This window comes from Carica papaya, chromosome 1 (genome assembly GCF_054855325.1).
Source record: "Carica papaya isolate Zhongbai chromosome 1, ASM5485532v1, whole genome shotgun sequence".
Lineage (NCBI taxonomy): Eukaryota > Viridiplantae > Streptophyta > Magnoliopsida > Brassicales > Caricaceae > Carica > Carica papaya.
In genome coordinates, this window is record NC_142309.1 from 9,937,799 (window position 1) to 9,958,335 (window position 20,537).

At 35.0% G+C, this 20,537-nt stretch overlaps 1 protein-coding gene across 9 annotated transcripts; it reads right to left on the reverse strand.

Annotated features, from left to right (window-relative positions):
- Positions 1-9,581: 9,581 nt before the first annotated feature.
- LOC110810798 (inositol-pentakisphosphate 2-kinase-like) lies at positions 9,582-19,961 on the reverse strand. Of its 9 annotated transcripts, XR_015818705.1 has the most exons (10): positions 19,660-19,940; positions 19,478-19,592; positions 19,008-19,241; positions 17,799-17,946; positions 17,250-17,290; positions 17,002-17,112; positions 16,209-16,808; positions 15,618-15,823; positions 13,007-13,058; positions 10,904-11,036 (listed from the first exon to the last, which is right to left on the reverse strand). XR_015818705.1 is itself a non-coding variant. In XM_088218863.1 (9 exons), the coding sequence occupies exons 2-9, from the start codon at positions 19,577-19,579 to the stop codon at positions 9,687-9,689; spliced, it is 1,671 nt and encodes a 556-aa protein (XP_088074989.1). In that variant the 5' UTR covers positions 19,580-19,592; positions 19,660-19,941; the 3' UTR covers positions 9,582-9,686. The 9 variants fall into 9 exon arrangements, 1 of the variants encoding a protein (XP_088074989.1); XM_088218863.1 differs by lacking the exons at positions 10,904-11,036; positions 13,007-13,058 and adding an exon at positions 9,582-10,013 and having other exon boundaries at positions 15,689-15,823; positions 19,008-19,214; positions 19,660-19,941; XR_015818708.1 differs by lacking the exon at positions 13,007-13,058 and having other exon boundaries at positions 19,478-19,659; positions 19,820-19,961.
- Positions 19,962-20,537: the final 576 nt, after the last annotated feature.

Genomic DNA, 20,537 nt, shown 5'->3' on the forward strand with positions numbered 1-20,537 from the left:
CGATTTATTGGACCATCTGAAGTCTTAGACAGGATTGGTACCGCCACCTACAAACTAGTACTACCTCCAGATCTTTCCAAGGTTCACAATGTGTTTCATGTGTCCATGCTACGTAAGTACAACCCGAACCCCTCACATGTCTTGGCCCACGAACCTCTCCAACTCTAGGAGGACTTATCCTACGAGGAAGTACCAGTCGGCATTACGGATCGAAAGAGTATATTACTCCGCAACCGGAAAATATCCTTTGTAAAGGTCGTATGGCATAACCATACACCAAGGGAGGCTACATGAGAGCTAGAATCAGACTTTAAAGCCCAGTACCCCCAGTTGTTCAATCAAGAGTAAAAGGCAAATTTGATGGACCAAATTTCTTTAAGGGGGGGAAAGTTGTAACACCCCAACCCCTTCTTTTTATTTTATTTTTTTATTATTGTAATTATTATATTAATATAATTATTTTTTATCTAATAATATATTGAATTTAATTTAGTTTAATTTATTTTAATGGAAATAATAATAATAATAATAAAAGGCGTAAATATTATTTAGGGATTTAATTAAAAATAATTTTGGGAAAAATGGGTAAAAATTTGGGTTATGGGAGTATTTTTGAAAGAAAAATTAAAAATCGGAGGTCAAAACGTAATTTAAAAAAATTACGCCATGTCAGCTGCCCGATCAGCAGCCCCGGCCAACCAAGACGCACGGCATGCCAAAGACGCTGATGCGGGAGGCCACGCGGAAGGGAGCCACGTGGGCAATCTGCGTGCGCGCGATCGAATGGCTGAGATCTGTTCCCGCGCGCACGGATGGCCCAGATCAAAAACGCGCATGGACAGCCCAGATTGCATCGGGCACTGACGGTTCAGATTGAATCACACACGAATGGCCCAGATTGAATCGCGATGAACGGTCCATGTTCATTTCCTATTTAATCGCGATCGGACGATCCAGATTAAATGTGATGGATAGCTCAGATCAAAAATGGATGGTTATAAATAATCTCATCCGCACCCAAACTTAGCCCTAGCCGCCAGAGCCCCTCGCCGGAGAAGACAGCCCAGCCGCCGGGGAGCCGACCGTCGCCACCCGCCGTCGTACCAGAGCAATTTTCGACCTCCAAATGAAGTAACTCTTTGCTCAGAATTCAATTCTAAACCCACCTTGGCCTAATCGGAGTGAAAGCACTGGCCAATTGGCCGAAAAACACTGCCGAAGCCCAGCGGCGCCGCCGTGGGGTGTCTCGAATTTTGCCTCCCTTCCCGATTCCCGTTCAACATGATTTTTCTACCTTTGTGATCACCGTTTCCTCCTCTACAGGTTGATCGAAGCAAAACACCTAACCGCGACGTAGGCCGGAGGAGCCACCGCACTGGAGAGCCCCACCGCCGGTAAGTTTCGGCTTTCTATATTTTTTCGGCCCACCGAGGGCCCTAAGTGTATTTTTTCACAGGAACCGATGCAATTTTAGATGAATTCAGCCGAAAATGGCCAAAAATAGCCAACCCGACGTGGATCGCCGCCGCGAGCAACGGCGCCGTTGCCGGAGTACGGAGGAGTCGCTATGCCAGAATTTTGGAATTGACCGAGTAGGCCCTGGGTCTGATTTTTGGGTTATTTGAGATATGTGTAGGTACCGTAAGCGTGTTTCAATTCTCGGAGAAAAAATTCAAGGAACTTAGGGACCGCCCGTAGGCGCAGTGAAAATCTAGTTTTCAGCGTCAGATTAGGTAAGGACCCCTCATCCTATTTCCTATCATGGAATTGAAGTCTGAATAAATGATAATACTGTATTTTGTACAAATTAATTAGATATGCATAATTAATTATGGTTGCTAATGGAGCCTGAACCGGACATATTTCTCCGTCAATTTCTGTTTGATCTATTTTACAGTTTAAATGCATTATGGTATCTGGTTTATTTATTCTATGATTTTGAATGCATGTATCACTGCTTACTTCACTACTATTTGATTTTGGGAATCTAAGATATGCTTGCTTTGTTGGATGCACGTTACTTGTTTATGTATCCATGTTTGAGTTGGTAATGGAGACTAAGAAAAAATAGGAAAGGGGTGTGATTTGATAAATGAATAAGATAATAGCTTCACTAGATATCCTAGGAGATGGTGGACGGACCGGGTTCATAGGGAACACTACCGTGGACGTTGTCTCATACCGGACGGGGTATGGAGACTTTATTGTTCAAACACTCATACCGGACGGGGTTTGGGGACGACCCGCTTCACCCTCATACCGGACGGGGTATTGAGGTCTATTGTTTTGGTGCTCATACCGGACGGGGTATGGGAACGGCCCTAGAATTAAGTTTGTTAAGGGGAATGGTTCACGTGTAGCGGGGACCCTTATGGATCCCCATGGATACTAGTAGGCTGATAAAAATGGGCAATTGTTGTTTGACGAGTTGAATATAAAAGTATGATATGTGCTACGTTACAGATTATATATGAATTCATGATATTTATAATGTTATTATTTTCATAGGTTGTTTTTATAAATCTCATTACGGTAAGTGGACGATAAATGGTTTGATTATTGATAAATGAATTTGTTTAATTCTATTGCTCCATTGGTTGTTTTAATTTTCTACCAACCTTTACTTCTGTGACGGTGAATAGTGTGATGTTCTTACTGGGCTAGTGCAACTCATTCCTTATTTAACCATTTCAGATCAGGAGAACCTGGTTCCCGAGCCCGATCCACAAGAAGACAGCGAGTAGATGCTAGATGTCTTATAGTTTTCTTTATACTTCTTTTATTTTCAGTATTTCCTTCAGATGACTTATTCTTTAATATTGTTTAGTACTTTAAGTTATTGTGTAAGAGATATTAACCTAAATCTTTTATTTCGCTTATGTACTTAGATTATTATATGCATTTCCTTTTGAATTTCTGGGGTCGTTACACCCCAGGTTCACTTCTCGATTTTGGAGTAGCTTTTAGCAAGTCATGAGAACGAAGCTGTCCCTCAGTACTGCATTCCAACTTTAAACTAATGGATAGTCAGAAAAGACAATCTGTACATTTGAGAATATGCTCCGAGCTTGTGTTCTTGACTCTGGGGGCCATTGGGATGACTATCTACCCCTGATAGAGTTCGCCTACAATAACAGCTACCGAGCGATTATTAGTATGGCTCCGTATGAGGTGTTATATGGGCACCCATGCAGATCACCGATTTGTTGGGAAGAGGTGGGCGATAGAAAACTGTTCGGCCCAGAGTTGGTAGAGGAGACTACATCCAAAATAGTTAAGATCAGAAAGAACATTTAGACGGCTCAGAGCAGGCAGAAGAGTTACGCGGACACCTGGAGGAGAGATTTAGCGTTTGAGAAAGGCGACCGAGTGTTCCTTAAGGTCACTCCTTTCAAGGGAATTAGTAGGTTCGGCAGGAGGGGAAAACTTAACCCCCGATTTATTGGACTATTTGAAGTCTTAGGCAGGATTGGTACTGCCGCCTACAGACTAATACTACCTCCAGATCTTTCCAAGGTTCACAATGTGTTTCATGTGTCCATGTTATGCAAGTACAACCCGGACCCCTCTCATGTCTTGGCCCAAGAACCTCTCCCACTCCAGGAGGACTTATCCTATGAGGAAGTACCAGTCGGCATTACGGATCGAAAGAGTAGATTACTCCACAACCGGGAAATATCCTTTGTAAAGGTCGTATGACAGAACCATACACCAAGGGAGGCCGCATGGGAGCTAGAATCAGATTTTAGAGCCCAGTACCCCCAGTTGTTCGATCAAGAGTGAGAGACAAATTTGAAGGACCAAATTTCTTTTAAGGGGAGAGAGTTATAACACCCAATAATTTATTTTATTTTTATTTTTATTTTTTTATATAGTTATTTATTTATTTTATTTATTTTATTTTAATTTAATGAAAAAATGGGTAAAAATTTGTTAATGATTAAATTGAAAATAATTTTAGTAAAAATGGGTGAAAATTTGGATTCTAGAGGTATTTTTGAAAGAAAAATCAGAAATTGGGGGTCAAAATACAATTTAAAAAAATTGTGCCACGTCAAATGCCTGGTCAACAGCCCCGACCAACCAGAACGCTTCAGGTGGCAGAGGCGCTAACGCGAGAGGCCACACGGGGGGGAGCCACGTGGGCGATCCACGTGCGCGCGATCGAACAACTGAGGTTTGTTCCCGCACGCACGAACGGCCCAGATTGGTAGCGCGCACGGACAGCCCAGATTGAATTGCGCATGAACGGCCCAAATTGAATCACGCACGGATAGCTCAAATTGAATCGCGATGAATGGTCCAGATTCACTCCTTATTTAATTGCGATCGGACAGTCCAGATCAAAAGTGATGGATGGCCCAGATCAATAGCGAATGAGTATAAATAACCTCATCCGCACCCAAACCCTAATCCTAGCCGCCAGAACCCCTCGCCGGAGAAGACAGCCCAGCCGTTGGGGAGCCGACCACCGCCACCCGCCGCCACACGGGAGTAATTTATGACCGCCAAACGAGGTAAAAAATTTGATCCTTTCCTCTGAATTTAATTTTAAACACACTCATGACTAAATCGGAGCAAAAGGACCAGCTGATTGGTCGAAAAATGCTGGCAAAGCCCAGCGCCGCCGCCGCAGGGTATTTCAGAAAATGCCTCTGATGAGGCCCTTCCCGATTCCCGTTTGATGTGATTTTTTCACCGTTATGATCACCATTTTGTTCTCTATAGGTTAACCGAAGCAAAACGCTCAACCGCAACGTGAGCTGGAGGAGCTGCCGCACCGGAGAGCCCCGCCGCCGGTGAGTTTTAGTTTTCTACATTTTTTTTTGTCAACTGAGGGCCCTAAGTGTGTTTTCTCGTTGGAACTGATGCAAATTTGGCTGAATTCGGCCGAAAACAGCCAATCCGAGGCGAATCGCCGCTGCAAGCGGCGGAGCCCTCGTGCTTGATTTTTAAAATTGGCCGAGTAGGCCCTGGGACTGATTTTTGGGTTTATTTGGGATATTTATAGGTGCCGTAAGCGCGTTTCAGTTCCCGAAGAAAAATTCATGGAACTTAGAGACCGCCCGTAGGTGCAGTAAACTATTTAGTTTTTCAGCGTCAAATCAAGTAAGGACCCCTCACCCTATTTTCTATCATGGAATTGAAGTTTGAATAAATAATAATATGATATTTTGTACAAATTAAATAGATGTGCATAATTAATTTCGGATTGCTAATGGAGCCCGAACCGGATATTGTTCTCTGTTGATTTCTGTTGATTGATTTTACAGTCTAAAAGTATGATGGTTTCTGGTTTGTTTATTTTATGGTTTAAATGCATGTACTATTATCTTACTTGACCACTGTTTGATTTTAGGATCTAAGATATGATTGCATTACCGGATGCATGTTTATTTGTTTATGTAATTATGTTTGATTTGGTAACGGAGACTAAGAAAAAACAAGAAAGGGGTGTGATCTAATAAACAGATAAGATGACAGCCTCACTAGATATCTTGGGAGATGGTAGATGGACCGGGTTCATAGGGAATCCTACCGTGAACGTTGTCTCATACCGGACAGGGTATGGAGACTTGGTCATTTGGTGCTTATACCAAACGGGGTATGGGGACGACCCGTATCACCCTCATACCGGATGGGGTACTGAGATTTAATGTCTTGACACTCATACCGGACAGGGTATGAGGACGATTCTGTAATTAAGATTGTTAAGGAAAATGGTTCACGTGTAGCGGGGATACCCCTATGGATTCCTATGGATACTAGTGGGTTGGTGAAACGAGAAATGGTAATGATTTAGTTATTGTTAATGAATATGAATTTATGATATGTTCTATGTTACTGATTGTGCATGAAGTTATGATCTGTATGATGTTATTGTCTTTATAAGTTGTTTTCATAAATTTCACAATGGTAAGTGAAGAGTAAATAGTTTTATTTTTGATAAATGTATTAGTTTAAATTTGGTGCTCCATTAGTTGTTTTAATTTTCTACCAACCTTTACTTCTGTGCCGGTGATATAGTGTGATGTCCTTACTGGGTAGTGTAGCTCACCTCTTATTTAATCATTTCATATCAAGATAACTTGGTTCCCGAGCTCGATCCGCAAGAAGATTGCGAGTAGGTGCTAGATACTTTATATTTTTCTTTATTTTCTCATTTCTCGTGTTTCTTTCAGAGATTTTATTCCGCGATATTTGTTTAGTACTTTTAAGTTATTTTGTAAGGAATGTAAAGCTTAATCTTTTATTTCGCTTCCGCACTTAAATTATTATATATTTCTTTTTGAATTTTCAGAGTCGTTATGTATATAAATTTATATATATATGTAATAAAATATATAAATATATTTTGAGAAGAAGAATAATAATAATAGGAAGTATCGGATATAAGAAATTAAAGAGAATGATAATATTGTAAATAATTAAAAAAAAAATTAAGAGTATAAAGAAAAATTAAAATATCAAACCATCCTCAAACCACCGAATGGGTGGTTTGAAAAAATGAGAAAAATCATAGTTTTGAGAATCATGACTCAACAACTGAAAAATTATGTCGTGTGTTTGGAAATATAAAAAAATTTAAAAAATATTATGAAAAAATCATACAATCATTATTAAACTATCATCCAAATAATAGTTATTTCTGTATTTTGACTCGCTCTAATCCCATTTGCTTAAATTAATTTATCTTAAAAGTTAACTTCAAGATAAATTTTAGTTAATTATGTTATAAATTAATTTTATTATGAAAATAATAAAACATTGTGTTTTTTATCATTTAGATTACTTTAAAAAAATAATTTTATTAATAAATAAAATATAAATTATTAAATGTTTTAGTGAAAGATAGTACTTTACTCGTATTGTACAAATTATTTTTAAAATTAATATATTTCTTACGTTTGAGTTAATATTTAAGAAAATTCAAATATTTATATTTGATTTATATCTTGAGGTGTCTTCTATGCATCTTAAAGCTCATACGCATATAACAAAATTCATATTCTTAAAGTATGAATTTTAAATTTAAAAAAAAATAAGAAAATTAAATATGGAGAAAAAGAGGGAGGGAAAAACAGTCATATTATTTGACACTTACATGAATTCCTGGATATTTTTTAAAATTTTAAATATTTTTTAAATAATAATATATTACCTGCCACATGTAACGCTAATTAAATTCCTTTTTCTGGAAAGACAAACAAAAAAATGGAGTTATTTATATTTTTGGCCATTAAACAAATAATTGTGGTTAGGTTGGAAACGTAGTTGTCTTTGTGGAAAAAGAAAATAATAATAATAATAATATAAAGATTAAAGAAAAAAAGAGGGGTCCAAAAGAGCTTTCACGTTGATCTCCAGCCACTTTGGTCCGTGAGTTGATGTTTTTAATGTTGAAATTTATAATAAAGCGACTCGTGGCATGTCGGAAGCCAGGATACAAATTTCATTTTTTTAATTTCATCATATTATTATCGACTAATCTCTTCACCATTTTTTTTTTTTTCTTAATCAATTTTTGTATTTCAATTTTTCAATTAAATCGAGTTGTTTGTTTTGAAGTTTGAAAGAGAAACCGAAAAAGTGAACAATACTATAATAAAAATTCAAACATAAAATTTTATCATTACTATTATTACTGTTATTATCGTTACCAATATTATTATTATTTACGTTACTAATATTGTTATCATTATTACTGTCATTATCACTATCATTATTATCAGTACTATCAATTTGTTATCATTATTATCAGGGTTATTGTTATCTACTACTAATATGTCAAGACTATAATTATTTATTTATTTTTTAATATTTATTCATTAATAAGAATATCATAACTATTATCATAGTCATCTTTATTATTAGTGCTACTATCTCTATTATTATTACAATTGTAGCACTACCACCACTACTATTATTACTATTCTTTCTTGTGCATTTCACCGGTATCATCACTAATACCACAATAACTATTATCAATGTGACCACAATTATTGTTACTACCACCACCATTATTGTCATATCATCCTTACTATTTTATGGTTATTAGTATTATTGTAATGTAATCATTACTGTTATTATTGTTGATCCAATGACTACTTATATTATGGTTATTATTACTATAACTATACTATGGTCATCGCCACTACTATAGTCTCTGTTATCGCTACCATTCTCATTATTAATGTGTTATTGCTCCGCTGCCTCTACCTACACCACCATCATTGTTACCGCTACATTACTATCGTCTTTACAATTGTTGTTATCATTATTGTTACTAAGATAAAAATTAGTCAGGTTTAAAACAATTTTCATAAGATTCAAAATCAATCCATCTATGAAATAAGAAGATTTATACTCACGTCAGATCATAAAACCAACCTAAATTTTTTTGATTATCTAATTTCTATTAAAATTATAATATATAATATAGCATATATATCGTTTATATTTTAGATATATATACTTTATAATATTTAATTAAAATTAAAACATAAATAATATTTTATATATATATATATATATATTTGTCGGTTCATGTATTGTTTGCCTTCAAAGTCTTAATCCAACCCATTGCAATATGTTAAAATAAAAAAACTGACCCCAATCGACTTACATACATTCCGTTAAAAATTAGGTCAGTTCAAGACCATCAATTGCTATCCATAATTACCATTGTTGCTTGATCTGTCACCCTCCACCTTTATAAATAGAAATTTTATCACTACCATCATAAATACGAAATAAGAAAACAATAATATGATTTTTATTTTGAACCATTCTATCTTACTCAATTATCTCAAATATATGATAAGGTTAAATCTTATCTTATTTTATGCAACTACCTGATCCTATCCATTACCCCATGTAGCAAAGAAAGGGATAGTGTCTAAAATTCTTTACCATGCTTTTTAGTCAGTATTGTTTTAATACAAATATTTAACATCTAAAATTAATGTTTGTAATTAACACTATTAAATTCAAAATCTATAATATTCTTGTTTTTCTAATAAACTTAATCGGACAGTTTAAGCGAACTACATTTTTCCTAAATGCAAATGGTAATTTTTTCAAATGAACAATTTATTCATCAGTACCATCTTTAATTTTCAAACACCTTCCCAGTTGTTTGAGAATTTCTGGTGAAACAAACGGGGGACCTGCGAACGAGGGACAGGGACCTCCTATTAGTAGTTCAATTCGGCAGAGACTTGAAACATCTTTTCTAGATCTAATTTCTAAATGCAGCCCTAGTTTAGAAAATACAGTCAATATCAACTTCCCCATCAAGCATATAACAAGGAATTACAAGCATTCATCAGTTAGATGTCAAATCTCCATGAAAGTACCATTTTTTTTATTTCTGCTCTTTGTAAGCTCATACTATTTTCTTTTGCTAGAATCCATTTTCCCAGAAGCCATTTGGGGTTAGAGGATCCAAAAAGCAGATAACAATGCTCGAGTACATATGAATAGTACCGGCAACTATTAATTAATTTCTTTTGCTAGAATCCATTTTCCCAGAAGCCATTTGGGGTTGGAGGATCCAAAAAGCAGATAACAATGCTTGATTACATATGAATAGTACCGGCAACTATTAATTAATTAGAACATTGAATACATGAGGAATTGTTTGAAATCCAAGAAACAGCAAATTCAGAAAGTATGTCTCTAAATTACAGAATGGAACAATAGTTGAAAGGATCATCACCGACGACATACCAGACATCGCATCTCTGACATGTCTTTGGAGTATAAATAATCAGATCCTTCTTCTCATCTTTCTTCTCTTCCTTGGAAGCCGCTATACTCACAAAGGTGGCAGTTTTTCTGAATTTCCTTACCTTCTTAATGATTGCCACTGGATCAGCCTCTCCAATCACAGTCACGGTATTTTTTGATGGGTCAAGGACAATCGAGGTTATCCCTTCTATTGTTGCAATTAATTTCATCACCTTCTGTCTGCACTTGGAGCACAGCAGTTCCACTGACAGCACTGTTTTCTGCACCAGCAAGAAAAGAGTCAGATTCCCTGGTATTTTTATCTCAGCCCAGCGCCTATGCCATTCAAGTAAATAGCAGAAAGTACTGCAGAGTGTCAGTCCAGAGAGAGTAAATATCCAACATCCATAAACTACCACATAAAGAACATAATGAAGCAGTATAGTTGTCAGGGAAGAGATGCGACCTTTGACATTGTTATGATGACAAACTGAACCAGACAAAGCTTATAAAAAAATGGGGATGGATCTAGAATCAATATATACATAAAAAACTATTATCTCTCAAATGACATTTGATTATGTATGGGAAGGATTGGATACTCATTTTTCTGTCAAGTAAAAGTTTGGTTCATGACTAAATGGAGTGACAGTGAGTTGGTGAAAAGTAAATGCCAGTCAGAAGGTTCTTGACAGGACCACCTACGGGCCATTGAGCATTCAATAATGTAATTCATCCATGGCCAATATAAAAACATGGCTGGAGTATGTATCTGTTTAACTTTGATAAAAATTTATCTCTGAGACAGTAACATCATTAACTCCCGTTTATTCTGAATTGGTGTGCTAGTTCAAAGTTTCACATACCTTACAATCAAACAGAAGAAATGAATTCAAACATTTAGCAGGGCCTCAGCCAACACATGTCAACTTCAACCTCTACCTATTCCAAAAAATTTTCAATGTGTAAATATAAGTACCTACCCCCTTTGTTTTGGCAAACTGGCATATAGAATGCAGTAAATGCCATGAAATTATAGTGGTTATGGGGGTAAGCTAAATGTGCAGAAATTGCCCGGGTTCTCCAATTATTTAAGCCCTCTGTTATTGCCACAACTTCCACGAAAGAGTTCTAAAAAGAATTTTTCATTTGAGAGAGACAGAGACTGAACCTTTAACAATTCAGGATCACCTTCATGAGAGGTTGATTAAATAGCTCAATCACATATAGAGAGCCTTCACTGATGACCAAAGATCTGAGAGAAAGTCTCTAGCACAAGGTTCACTGATTCAGTGTCATCTTCTCTGAATAAGCATATATGTTAATGATATCAGAGATTTAGAATCCTAAACTTCCTACATTAAAAAAAATTCAAAATACGAACATGCTTAGTTATTTGCTCTTCCTTACAAGTTAACTGAAAGAAGTTAAGAAAAGAAAAATGTATTACATGTTATGGTCATCTAATCAAAACATGAAAAGATATTAAAATGAAAATATGTAATTTGAGATTCATCATTTAGATTAAAATGCCCTAAATATAAACCTGAGCAGAAAAATGTACCATAAGAAAGCAGGTATAAGGACAGAGATCTTTATCAGACTACCAAAGTTAGTCTTCCGAAAACCTCAACTTTGATAAGAGATGTCATGACGTTTATTCAAATCCTAAACATCGTGCAGAAGTCAAAATCCAGCTGTATAAATTAATTAACTTATGCGGGTTTAAGAGAAAAGGACACTGCAAGTTGTTAGCATATCACTTTCCTTCCAACACCTTAAAGTTTTTTGTTATCGCTTTCTTGTCTCTCTCATTATGCCCCCATTTTTCTTTTTTGAAATAAAAACAAAGTATTATTATGCACAAGATACTAAAGGGGTACCATCCATATACAGAATAGTTACAAATCTATCAATTGGTTGATGATCGCACCCATATCATCAAGATCTTTAATATGATGACCCAACAAGATAGATCCAAAAGTGTGTATCCATATATCCTTAATGTTATCAAAGTTAGTCTCTACTCCCTCAAAAACTCTACCATTTCTTTCTTTCTAAATCACCCAAAAAATAGTAAGTGGAATAAGAAATAAATGTCTCCCCTTTTCTTTACACAATCCCTCCCAAGCCCAAAGTTCATTACTTACACTACTCGCCATAACCCAATCCACCCCAATAAGCCTCAGAACAGCAGGCCAAATGTTGTAAGTGACAGGGCAGCCCAATAACAAGAGGAAACAGGTCTCCTCATCAGCTTTGCATAAGAAGCACCTGTTAATCAGCACATTCCCTTTTCTTCTAAGTATGTCAATTGTTAAAATCCTCTCGTTAGCTGCTTCCCAAGCAAAAAAAAACCGATTCTGGGTGGTGCTTTAGATTTCCATATTCGTATGAAAGGGGCAGAATGAGTGCTGTTGTTCTCTCTTAGTAATGAATTCATAGTATGATCTAACCAAGAAGCCCCTCTTTTTGTCTAACTTCCAAATTCTTTTAGGATAACCATTAAAACTAACTAGGCACCTGCATATATTACCAAATGCACCCAATAATAAAAGTAGCATAGAGGACAAATTAAGACAATATGTCTCCTTAAAATATTATAAGTTTAACCTAGATATCACATCTACAGTGTCTTTGACATCACATTTAGAATTCAGTAGCGAGGCGTCATATGTACTTGTTCCTTAAGCATCACAATTAAGATTTGATTGCACAGAATTATACTGAATGTAGCTCTATCCAGTATGGAATAAATTACAAAGTATTCACTCAGGAACCCAGCCACCTATCCAGATTGCAGAAAATTCACAGGAACAGGGCAATCATTTCCCTTCTGTTAAGTCCAGTGTTATATCCATTACACTAATTCGGATGATTAGTTAACTAATTAGTTAACTAATTAGCTTAATAACTTATTTAGTTCCTGGTGTTCATAGAAATTAGCTGTGATAGTTGTATTCTACTTTGCTGTTATTTTGGTCTGGAATTCCAGTAACATAGAAGGTTAGTTGAGGGGAGAATTGGAAGAATTCAAGTATGACTCTTGTACTCGAAAACTCCCTTCTGTGGATCAGAGATTCCTCTTTGATTCTCTCCAAATTTTCACAAAAATATCTCTAATTCTTCTCCTTCTAAATATCTTCTATTATTCTGATATTCTAACATTCCTGTCCTAATCTCCATTGCCAAATTAAATTAATCTTCATGGGCAAGCCTGATCAAATTAGAAACAGAAACTCTGAAGAGACACTTAAAAGAACAGAAACAATACCTTGAAATCACTAAAATCCATTCTATCCATGTGATTGCAACAAATAGAAGATCTGAAAGAAATAAAAGTCCTGATCAATTTAGAAAACTTCAACCTTTCTCTAAATCCCATGGTTGGAAAAAATAACCAACCTCTGTTTACGAAGCTCTGAATTATAAAAAGAACAGACAATCTTGGAACATTTGAAAAAAATAATAATAATTTGGTAAACTTTGTGATTGGTCATTTATCTGGAGCAAAAATACCAGAGACTCAACTAGCACTCGTTATGGAATTCTGTACAGAGGATGAAGTCAACAACTTTAAAATGGTTGCTTAAGTTCATCCTTTTACTAAATTTTTTCTTTTTCTTGAAACCATCCTTGTACTGAATATTGTTCTGACCAATCTCAAAATCTTGAGCAATCTCAAAAAATTGTTTTCAGCTTCTTCTTGTTCTTCCACTAGTTCCTAAGAACTTAAGAGCATCCATTATTGCAATATGCTCTTGTGTTATCATGATGTTCAACGGAAATTATCCATGCAACTGGAAGGTGTTGGACAGCCTCAGCAATGTGCCTAGCATCTGGAAAGTATTCCTTAATATTGGGAAAGCTTTTAGAAATTCCTCCCTCGATCATTGTGCTTTTCATGGCATCTATTTCTGCATTTACAGTCAGTAAAGAACTCTTGGTCTCTTCAAATTAAGTTCTGAGTTCAACTCAACATTAGTCGAAAAAATTCAAGTTGTCTTCAGGAGAAGTATAGAGAGAATATTGAAGTGAAAACAAAGAGAGTGTATCAACTATCAAGTCCATTGAAACTGACAAAACAAGAGATCTGCAAGAATCTAAGCCAGTTTGGGCAACACAAATTGGAAAAACAAGGTCAATTAAGCTGGTTAAAGCAGATCACAGATAAGTGAGTTCCACCGCCGGTGGGTCACACGAGGTCAACAAGCCAGCCTTTAGTCCACGTACACAATCGAGGTTCCGATGGAAAACTTGTCAAAAGATGGTGGTTCCAATCGATTTTGTGGCTAGGAAGGCAAAGAACTGGTTTAAGATTGCGGCAGTTCACATTTCAGGTAACAAGTGGTTTTGATTCCTGATGATGTTTTGCAGCTAGGGCTCCATGGATGGGAGTTGAAACTGTTTGAGCTTTGGCAGCACCAATGATTCACTTCTTGGAGGTTGCCAAAGCGCCCTAAATGTGGCTAACAGTTGTTGGCTTTTGAATTTTCAACCCTATGGTTTGGGCACTTGGGTTTTAAGGACTTGAGATGTGGTACTAATTAGAAATTTCAGCTGTCATACCAAATTGATGTAGAATATATTATGAATAACAAGCCTCCTTGGAGATTTAATGGTTACATCTAGATATTAGAACTAAGGTTTCTTGAACATTTTAGTTAAGAATCGAGTAACTAGGCACCACATCTAAAGTACATTTGGAAAAAATGAATTGTTTTCATAAAGTTCACCTTGATATCTTGGTTTTCCGATACTATAAATGCTTCCATTAAGATATGAACCAAACAAATGGACCAACTTCTCTTTTAAACTTATCATAAGTTGTCCACATTCCATCAATTTAATAAAATTCAAAACATATTATTTTAATTAAACATACATTGCATGCTTGAACTAAATATTAAGCTGTCAGATTTTCGGATAAATTCCTCGAAAAATAATTCATTTGTTCCCAACATACTGCTACTGTCCCTTAACAATCATATACTTTTATTCTGTTACACAATCATTAAAAAAAAAAAGAAGAATTAGTTGGCTGAGAAAATTCTTAAATGCAGCACTACTTGTTGTGATAGAAATTACATAATCAAATTAGAACCACAAACTCTAATGAAAAACTTAAAACTTAAAGAGTTTTAGACAGTGTAATCTTGGATGCAAAAGTAGCAATGCAATCAAAATGCATGGTGAATTCCCTTCCATTATGGCCATCTCAAGGATAGGACACACAACACCAATGAGAAGCAAATATTAAAGTGAAAATTAAAAATTGATTATAAACAAACAGAACAAAATATGAGTGAATGTAAAAGTTGTCTGCAAAAAAGTGAAATAAATTATCTTAATTAAGCCTTGAGAATGAGCTTCTACCTGACATGAAAGAATGAATAACTTGAAGGCTTGCACAAAAGTGAAACAAATTATCTTAAATGCCAAGAGTCAAGTGAGAGTTTCTAACTATAGCAGAAGAATAACTTGAAGGCTTTTTTGAGATAGATCTAGAGACACTGATGGTTTATAAAGAATAATACATATAGATCCAACAGTGTTCTATGAGAATTGGATTCCTCAGTCTCATCTGACCAACTCAATTTAAATGGCAATGTGTACAATAAGCATTAAAATTGAACAGAATATTACGATAAAAGTATCCTGGATGGAACCGAATGAAAAATTTATAAACCACATATACGAAGAAAAAATAATGTTTATGTGGACAATAGGAAGCAAATACCAGTAATGATTTTATTTATATAATAGAAGTAATTTTATTAACCTCAAAAGCAAAGGGTAAAATCTGAGCCGAAGATGAATGACTGAAATTTACACTCCACAACTATTACAAAAGAAAGTGAAAAGAAAAATACTATTACACTTACCCTCTAAAATCTTCAGTAGTACAAGTGTCCTCCAGCGACAGTAATATATATCAATTTGCACTCTCATAAGCACTCATTCTCTCAGTTTTCTCTCCTTCATGCTCGGTTTGTATCATCTGTGTGTAATTGGTAACTATCTTCTTATCTAATTCATAATATTCCTCCATTTTCTTCAAAGGCTTCAAATCCAGATCAACGAAATGCACCTACAAAATTTAACTAAATGTCAGGGGGAAAACTTCCCGAGATGAATTTGTCTTTGATGGAAAATATAGTGACAATTCCAAAATGGGGAATAGTTTCACAAACATCACAACCCAACTCAATTATTAAACTAGAGTATAAGTATGAAACATCATAATGTTAAAATGAGATAATGTCACAGAACGAATGGGATATCGTTAAAGACTTTAGAAGATTAAATATTCTCTTCCAACAATAAAATTTTTATAAAATTTTTCTCTCATTTTCTTCAGTGGAAAATTTAAATGACAAGATAGAACAGGTATATTAAAATCCAAGCACGTAACAGAAATATGACACCAATTTTGCAAATTAGAACTAAAATGAAATATATAAAGGGCTCTTTACCTTGAAATCAAAACTTTGATTGGTCGACTCTAAGTACACATTACTAAATGAAGATCCTGTATCTCCATCTTCCCTCTGTTTAAAACTGATCATCAAACTACAATCCTTTGCAGTTGCAGCTACCAAATAATCCTTTAAAATCTTCAAGCTTTCATTCACAGGAATTTGATGCAATGATGTATGCTGCAGAGGTATTCTATTTATATCCATTTGTTTACATATCATGCAAGGTTGAGAAATTATGTTATAATATGCATGAATAGCGCCTTCAATATCAAAATCGTCAAGCTTTTGAACTTCAAGAAGTCGATCTAGCACCCCAGATTTATAGACTGCCTCAACAACAAGCTGTATAAAACTCATTGCACGCAGACCATCATCTGCCTGAATAATACCTTTTAGTACATCTTCAAATGCTTGTCCAATTGCAAAGCTGGTACGGTTTGCAACACCACCCAAGTCACCAAAGACAAGGGAACCATTCAAGAAAACACGAAAGTTGTTCTGAGGGGTGGAATAGAGACCTTTTACAGCTTTACATATTCTGTCCTTAGATCCTGAAAATAAATCTAGGGGATCGTATTCACTTAATTCTAAGACCTGCAACAGGGGTTGGATAAGTCAGCTTCAAAGTAAATAAGGAAATGGTCTTATTACCTATTTAGGTGTAAGTGCTCAGTGATGCCAACAATAATAGAAATTACTGTGAACAAATATAAAAGGAGAATGCTGTTGTGGAGTACATATCAAATTAGTTCCTTGATAAGAATATTGAAGAGGAAGGAAAAAGAACCTGTTTGTGTTGCAACTTCAGGAATTGGTGCATTCTAAAACGCGATACATTTCTTTTAATGCTATTTTCCTCAGCAATGAATTTCGAAGAAGGAAGAAATCCACACTTGGGCTGCTTTGGGGGAAAAATAGAGAAGAAAGTATCATCAAGAACATTTTCAAAATTAGATGGAATAGATCTCAACTTCATAGCTAAACAAGAAGGTAATATTATAAAGAAAATAAAAGGAAAAGCAATAACTGAGGCACCTTTATTTCAACACATAAGCACTGTTCATCTTTGCGAATACCTGACACAAAAATTAAAGTAAGACTATGTAAGATCCATACTAAAATCCGTTATGTAAGACTTTGATAACTTCTGTTGCTACTCTGTTATGTCACTTTTTTAATCAGTTCTGTTGCTACTGCAAATGGATACTTAAAGTTCTTAATGACTTATTACACTAGCTAATTGTTGAGAGTAAAAATTAATGGAAAGGACTTATTTGTCTATTTTTGCATATTTTCTTCATGTCAAGCATACAGCCATTAATTTTTCTAGATCAAAAAAGCTTGTAACTAATAACACAGTAAATTTTATCTGTAGCAGAGAACAACATAGAACAAACATATTTGCGCTGTCGGATCCCATATTAATCAAACACATATCAGTTTCTATTTAGTTTTTTCTGTCACGTACAGTTGAATGCTATTCTACATTTCCACCAAACACTACCTTAGTATCTCAGTGATTTCAACTGCAATATAAGCAATGCCATTTCCTGATGAATAACTTTTTCCAAATACGGTGATTACCATGAGGAAAAATTGAATGATCATGTATCAGAAGCACAGAATCACGAAGTGTGTCAACCCTGGCTGCGTCAACTCGCCAAGCAGGACGCTGACATATCACATTCTTTTCAACAGATTCAAGGAATTCCCTGGATGTTCGAATATGCAGCTGCCAAGTTCAAACAAAATCAGGATCTGAAGAAAATAAACATGAATACCTCATTAGTTCCAAACATAAGCCTCTTGAGAAACTAATTCTTGCAAAATTTAATAGTGAAAATATTACAAAATCTAGATCATCACATGAAAACTATAGCATTATGAGATTAATGCAGTTTCATTAGTGTTGGCCAAAGGGATAACTACAGGATTCACAGTAACCACAATAGTAAATATAAAGAAAACATAATGTTGACATAAAAGACTAGAACAACTTCCACACTGTAAAAAGAAAAACATTCAATATTCAAATCCTCATTTCAGTCAAATTTTAGCTAATGATCAAGCATGTGAGGCAAGGCTGCTTATTCAATGGGATCTCTATATCTTAATGACTTAATCCCTTCCAAAAAAGACAATTACTTCAACTGAACAAAAAACATCCATCCCTTAGGCTAGGTTTGGAATAAATGAACTATTTTGATTGAATTCACGTGTGTTTGAGAGTGGCTCAAGAAGAGATATTAGTGGTTTTTTTAAAAAGTGAAGTAGTAAAAGGTAGACTAGAGTGAAATAAGGGTTTTAACAAAATTTCGTTTGGGAATTAATTGTAAGAGAGAGATTAAAACAGGTTTTGAAACTCTTGTTTGGTTAAAAAAAAAGTAAAAAATAAGCATTTTACTAATATAAAAAAAAATACCCTTACGTAATTGTTATGTTATAGATGAAGGGAGAACATTTAAAAATTTTAACTAAAAAATACTTAATAAAACTAACTCTGGAACCACAATTTGAGGCGGTAAGTAAATGGACCTTAGAGGAGTTCCAATACCCCCTCCTTTACTCTACTCTACTCTTTTGAAAAATTCTCATGAATGAGTTTTACAAATCTCTAATCTTGCTCTTCTCCTTCAAATATTACACATTAGTATTTTCACATTAGTATTTTCACAATCAATACAAGAAATGATGAAGCTCCTTTGTTCCAAAGTTTCGCTCAGAAACTTGAAAAACGAAATAACCAGAACGGTCAGAAACGAAAGAAATCAAAGAAAAGGAAAAGAAACACACCCCGGCATCAACATATTTGGGACCTAACAAAGGGCTCATCACATGCTTGACGTACAAATGATCAACGATTTCTTTGCTTGAAGACGATATAAGCTCGTCATGATCTCTCCATAGAAGCTTCTCGTGAATTGTTAAAACTGACGCAGCATTCACGCGCTGTTGCTCCCCCTTCCTCGGTGCCTTCTGTAACCTTATCACTTTCCCAACCTTATGACTCAAGCAGTTCCACATTTTCTAATTAACATATTTATTACGAACAAGTACACAAAAATATAGTACAACTTCGAACAAGAAACTTAATGATAAGTTCTTGAAGCGCTTGGGAGAGCAAATAAAGCATAAAACGAAAGGAGACACAAAAGTTTGAGACAATCCGGTGTAGGGAAGAACAAGATTACGAACAAGAAACTAAATGATAAGTTTATGAATCGCTTGGGAGAGCAAATAAAGCATAAAACGAATGGACATACAAAAGTTGGAGACAATCCGGCGTAGGCAAGAACAAGATTAGCAGCTCCTTCGCCTCTGTAAATCCAATCAGCTGCGTCCTTTCGCTCCAAAATCATCTCCATTTCAGAAATGTGTCTGCACTGAGATTCCTCTCAGTAAGGGAACACAAACACAAGTGCGGAGAGATGAAATGTATACATACCTGGTGAGTAAGAAGATTTACGACCTATTAGAAAAAGCCTAAATCATCAAAACTACATGTCGAATCAAAAGGCGAAAAAGATGCTTTTGATTCAGTGGAAAACCAGTGGACTTCAGTTGAAAATGAAGATCGATTGAGCAGTATAAAGCGCGAGAATAACCAGGGACTTGAAATTCACGCAGCTTGACCTTCAGTTATTTAATTGAGTAGAAAACGAATTTGAAAAGTTTAGGCTGCGGTGGGGCATTAGTAGAGGAAAGAAACGGCGGAGCAAGCCAAGAAAGTCCCTTTATGCTGCGAAAGCTAAAAACGGCGCCGTTCTGGACATTGAGATTGATGCCTCCTTAAAACGCTAGATACGATAGATAAGCATTAAAAATAAATAAAGAAATAAAATAATTTAAAAAAAAACAAAAACTAAATTTGTGGAACGTTTTAAAAGATTCTATATACACTCAATTCTTTTGGCACTTTATTCAATTCATGCGTTTTTTCTAATAAACTAAGTCCAAATGTATAAATAAATTTATTTGAGTATTTTAATTCTTTATATTTTGCAATTTAATTCGATATTTAAGATATATTTTTAAGAATCAAATTCTTTATATCTTGTAGTTGAATATTTATATTTAATGCATATTTTTATAATTTTGAGATTTTGAACAAAATTTTAAAAGATTGGAAGCTTATTTATTTGATTTCATTAAATCTTGAAGAATACAAATTTCTTAAACATTTGAAAAGTTCACTCACTTAGTTATGGAAAATAAATTTTAATTGAAAATAAAAAAAAATAGTCAATGATAAAAAAACTTTATAAGTAATATTTTAAATAGTTTAAAAATTAATGCTATATGCATATTTTAATAAAAAAAACA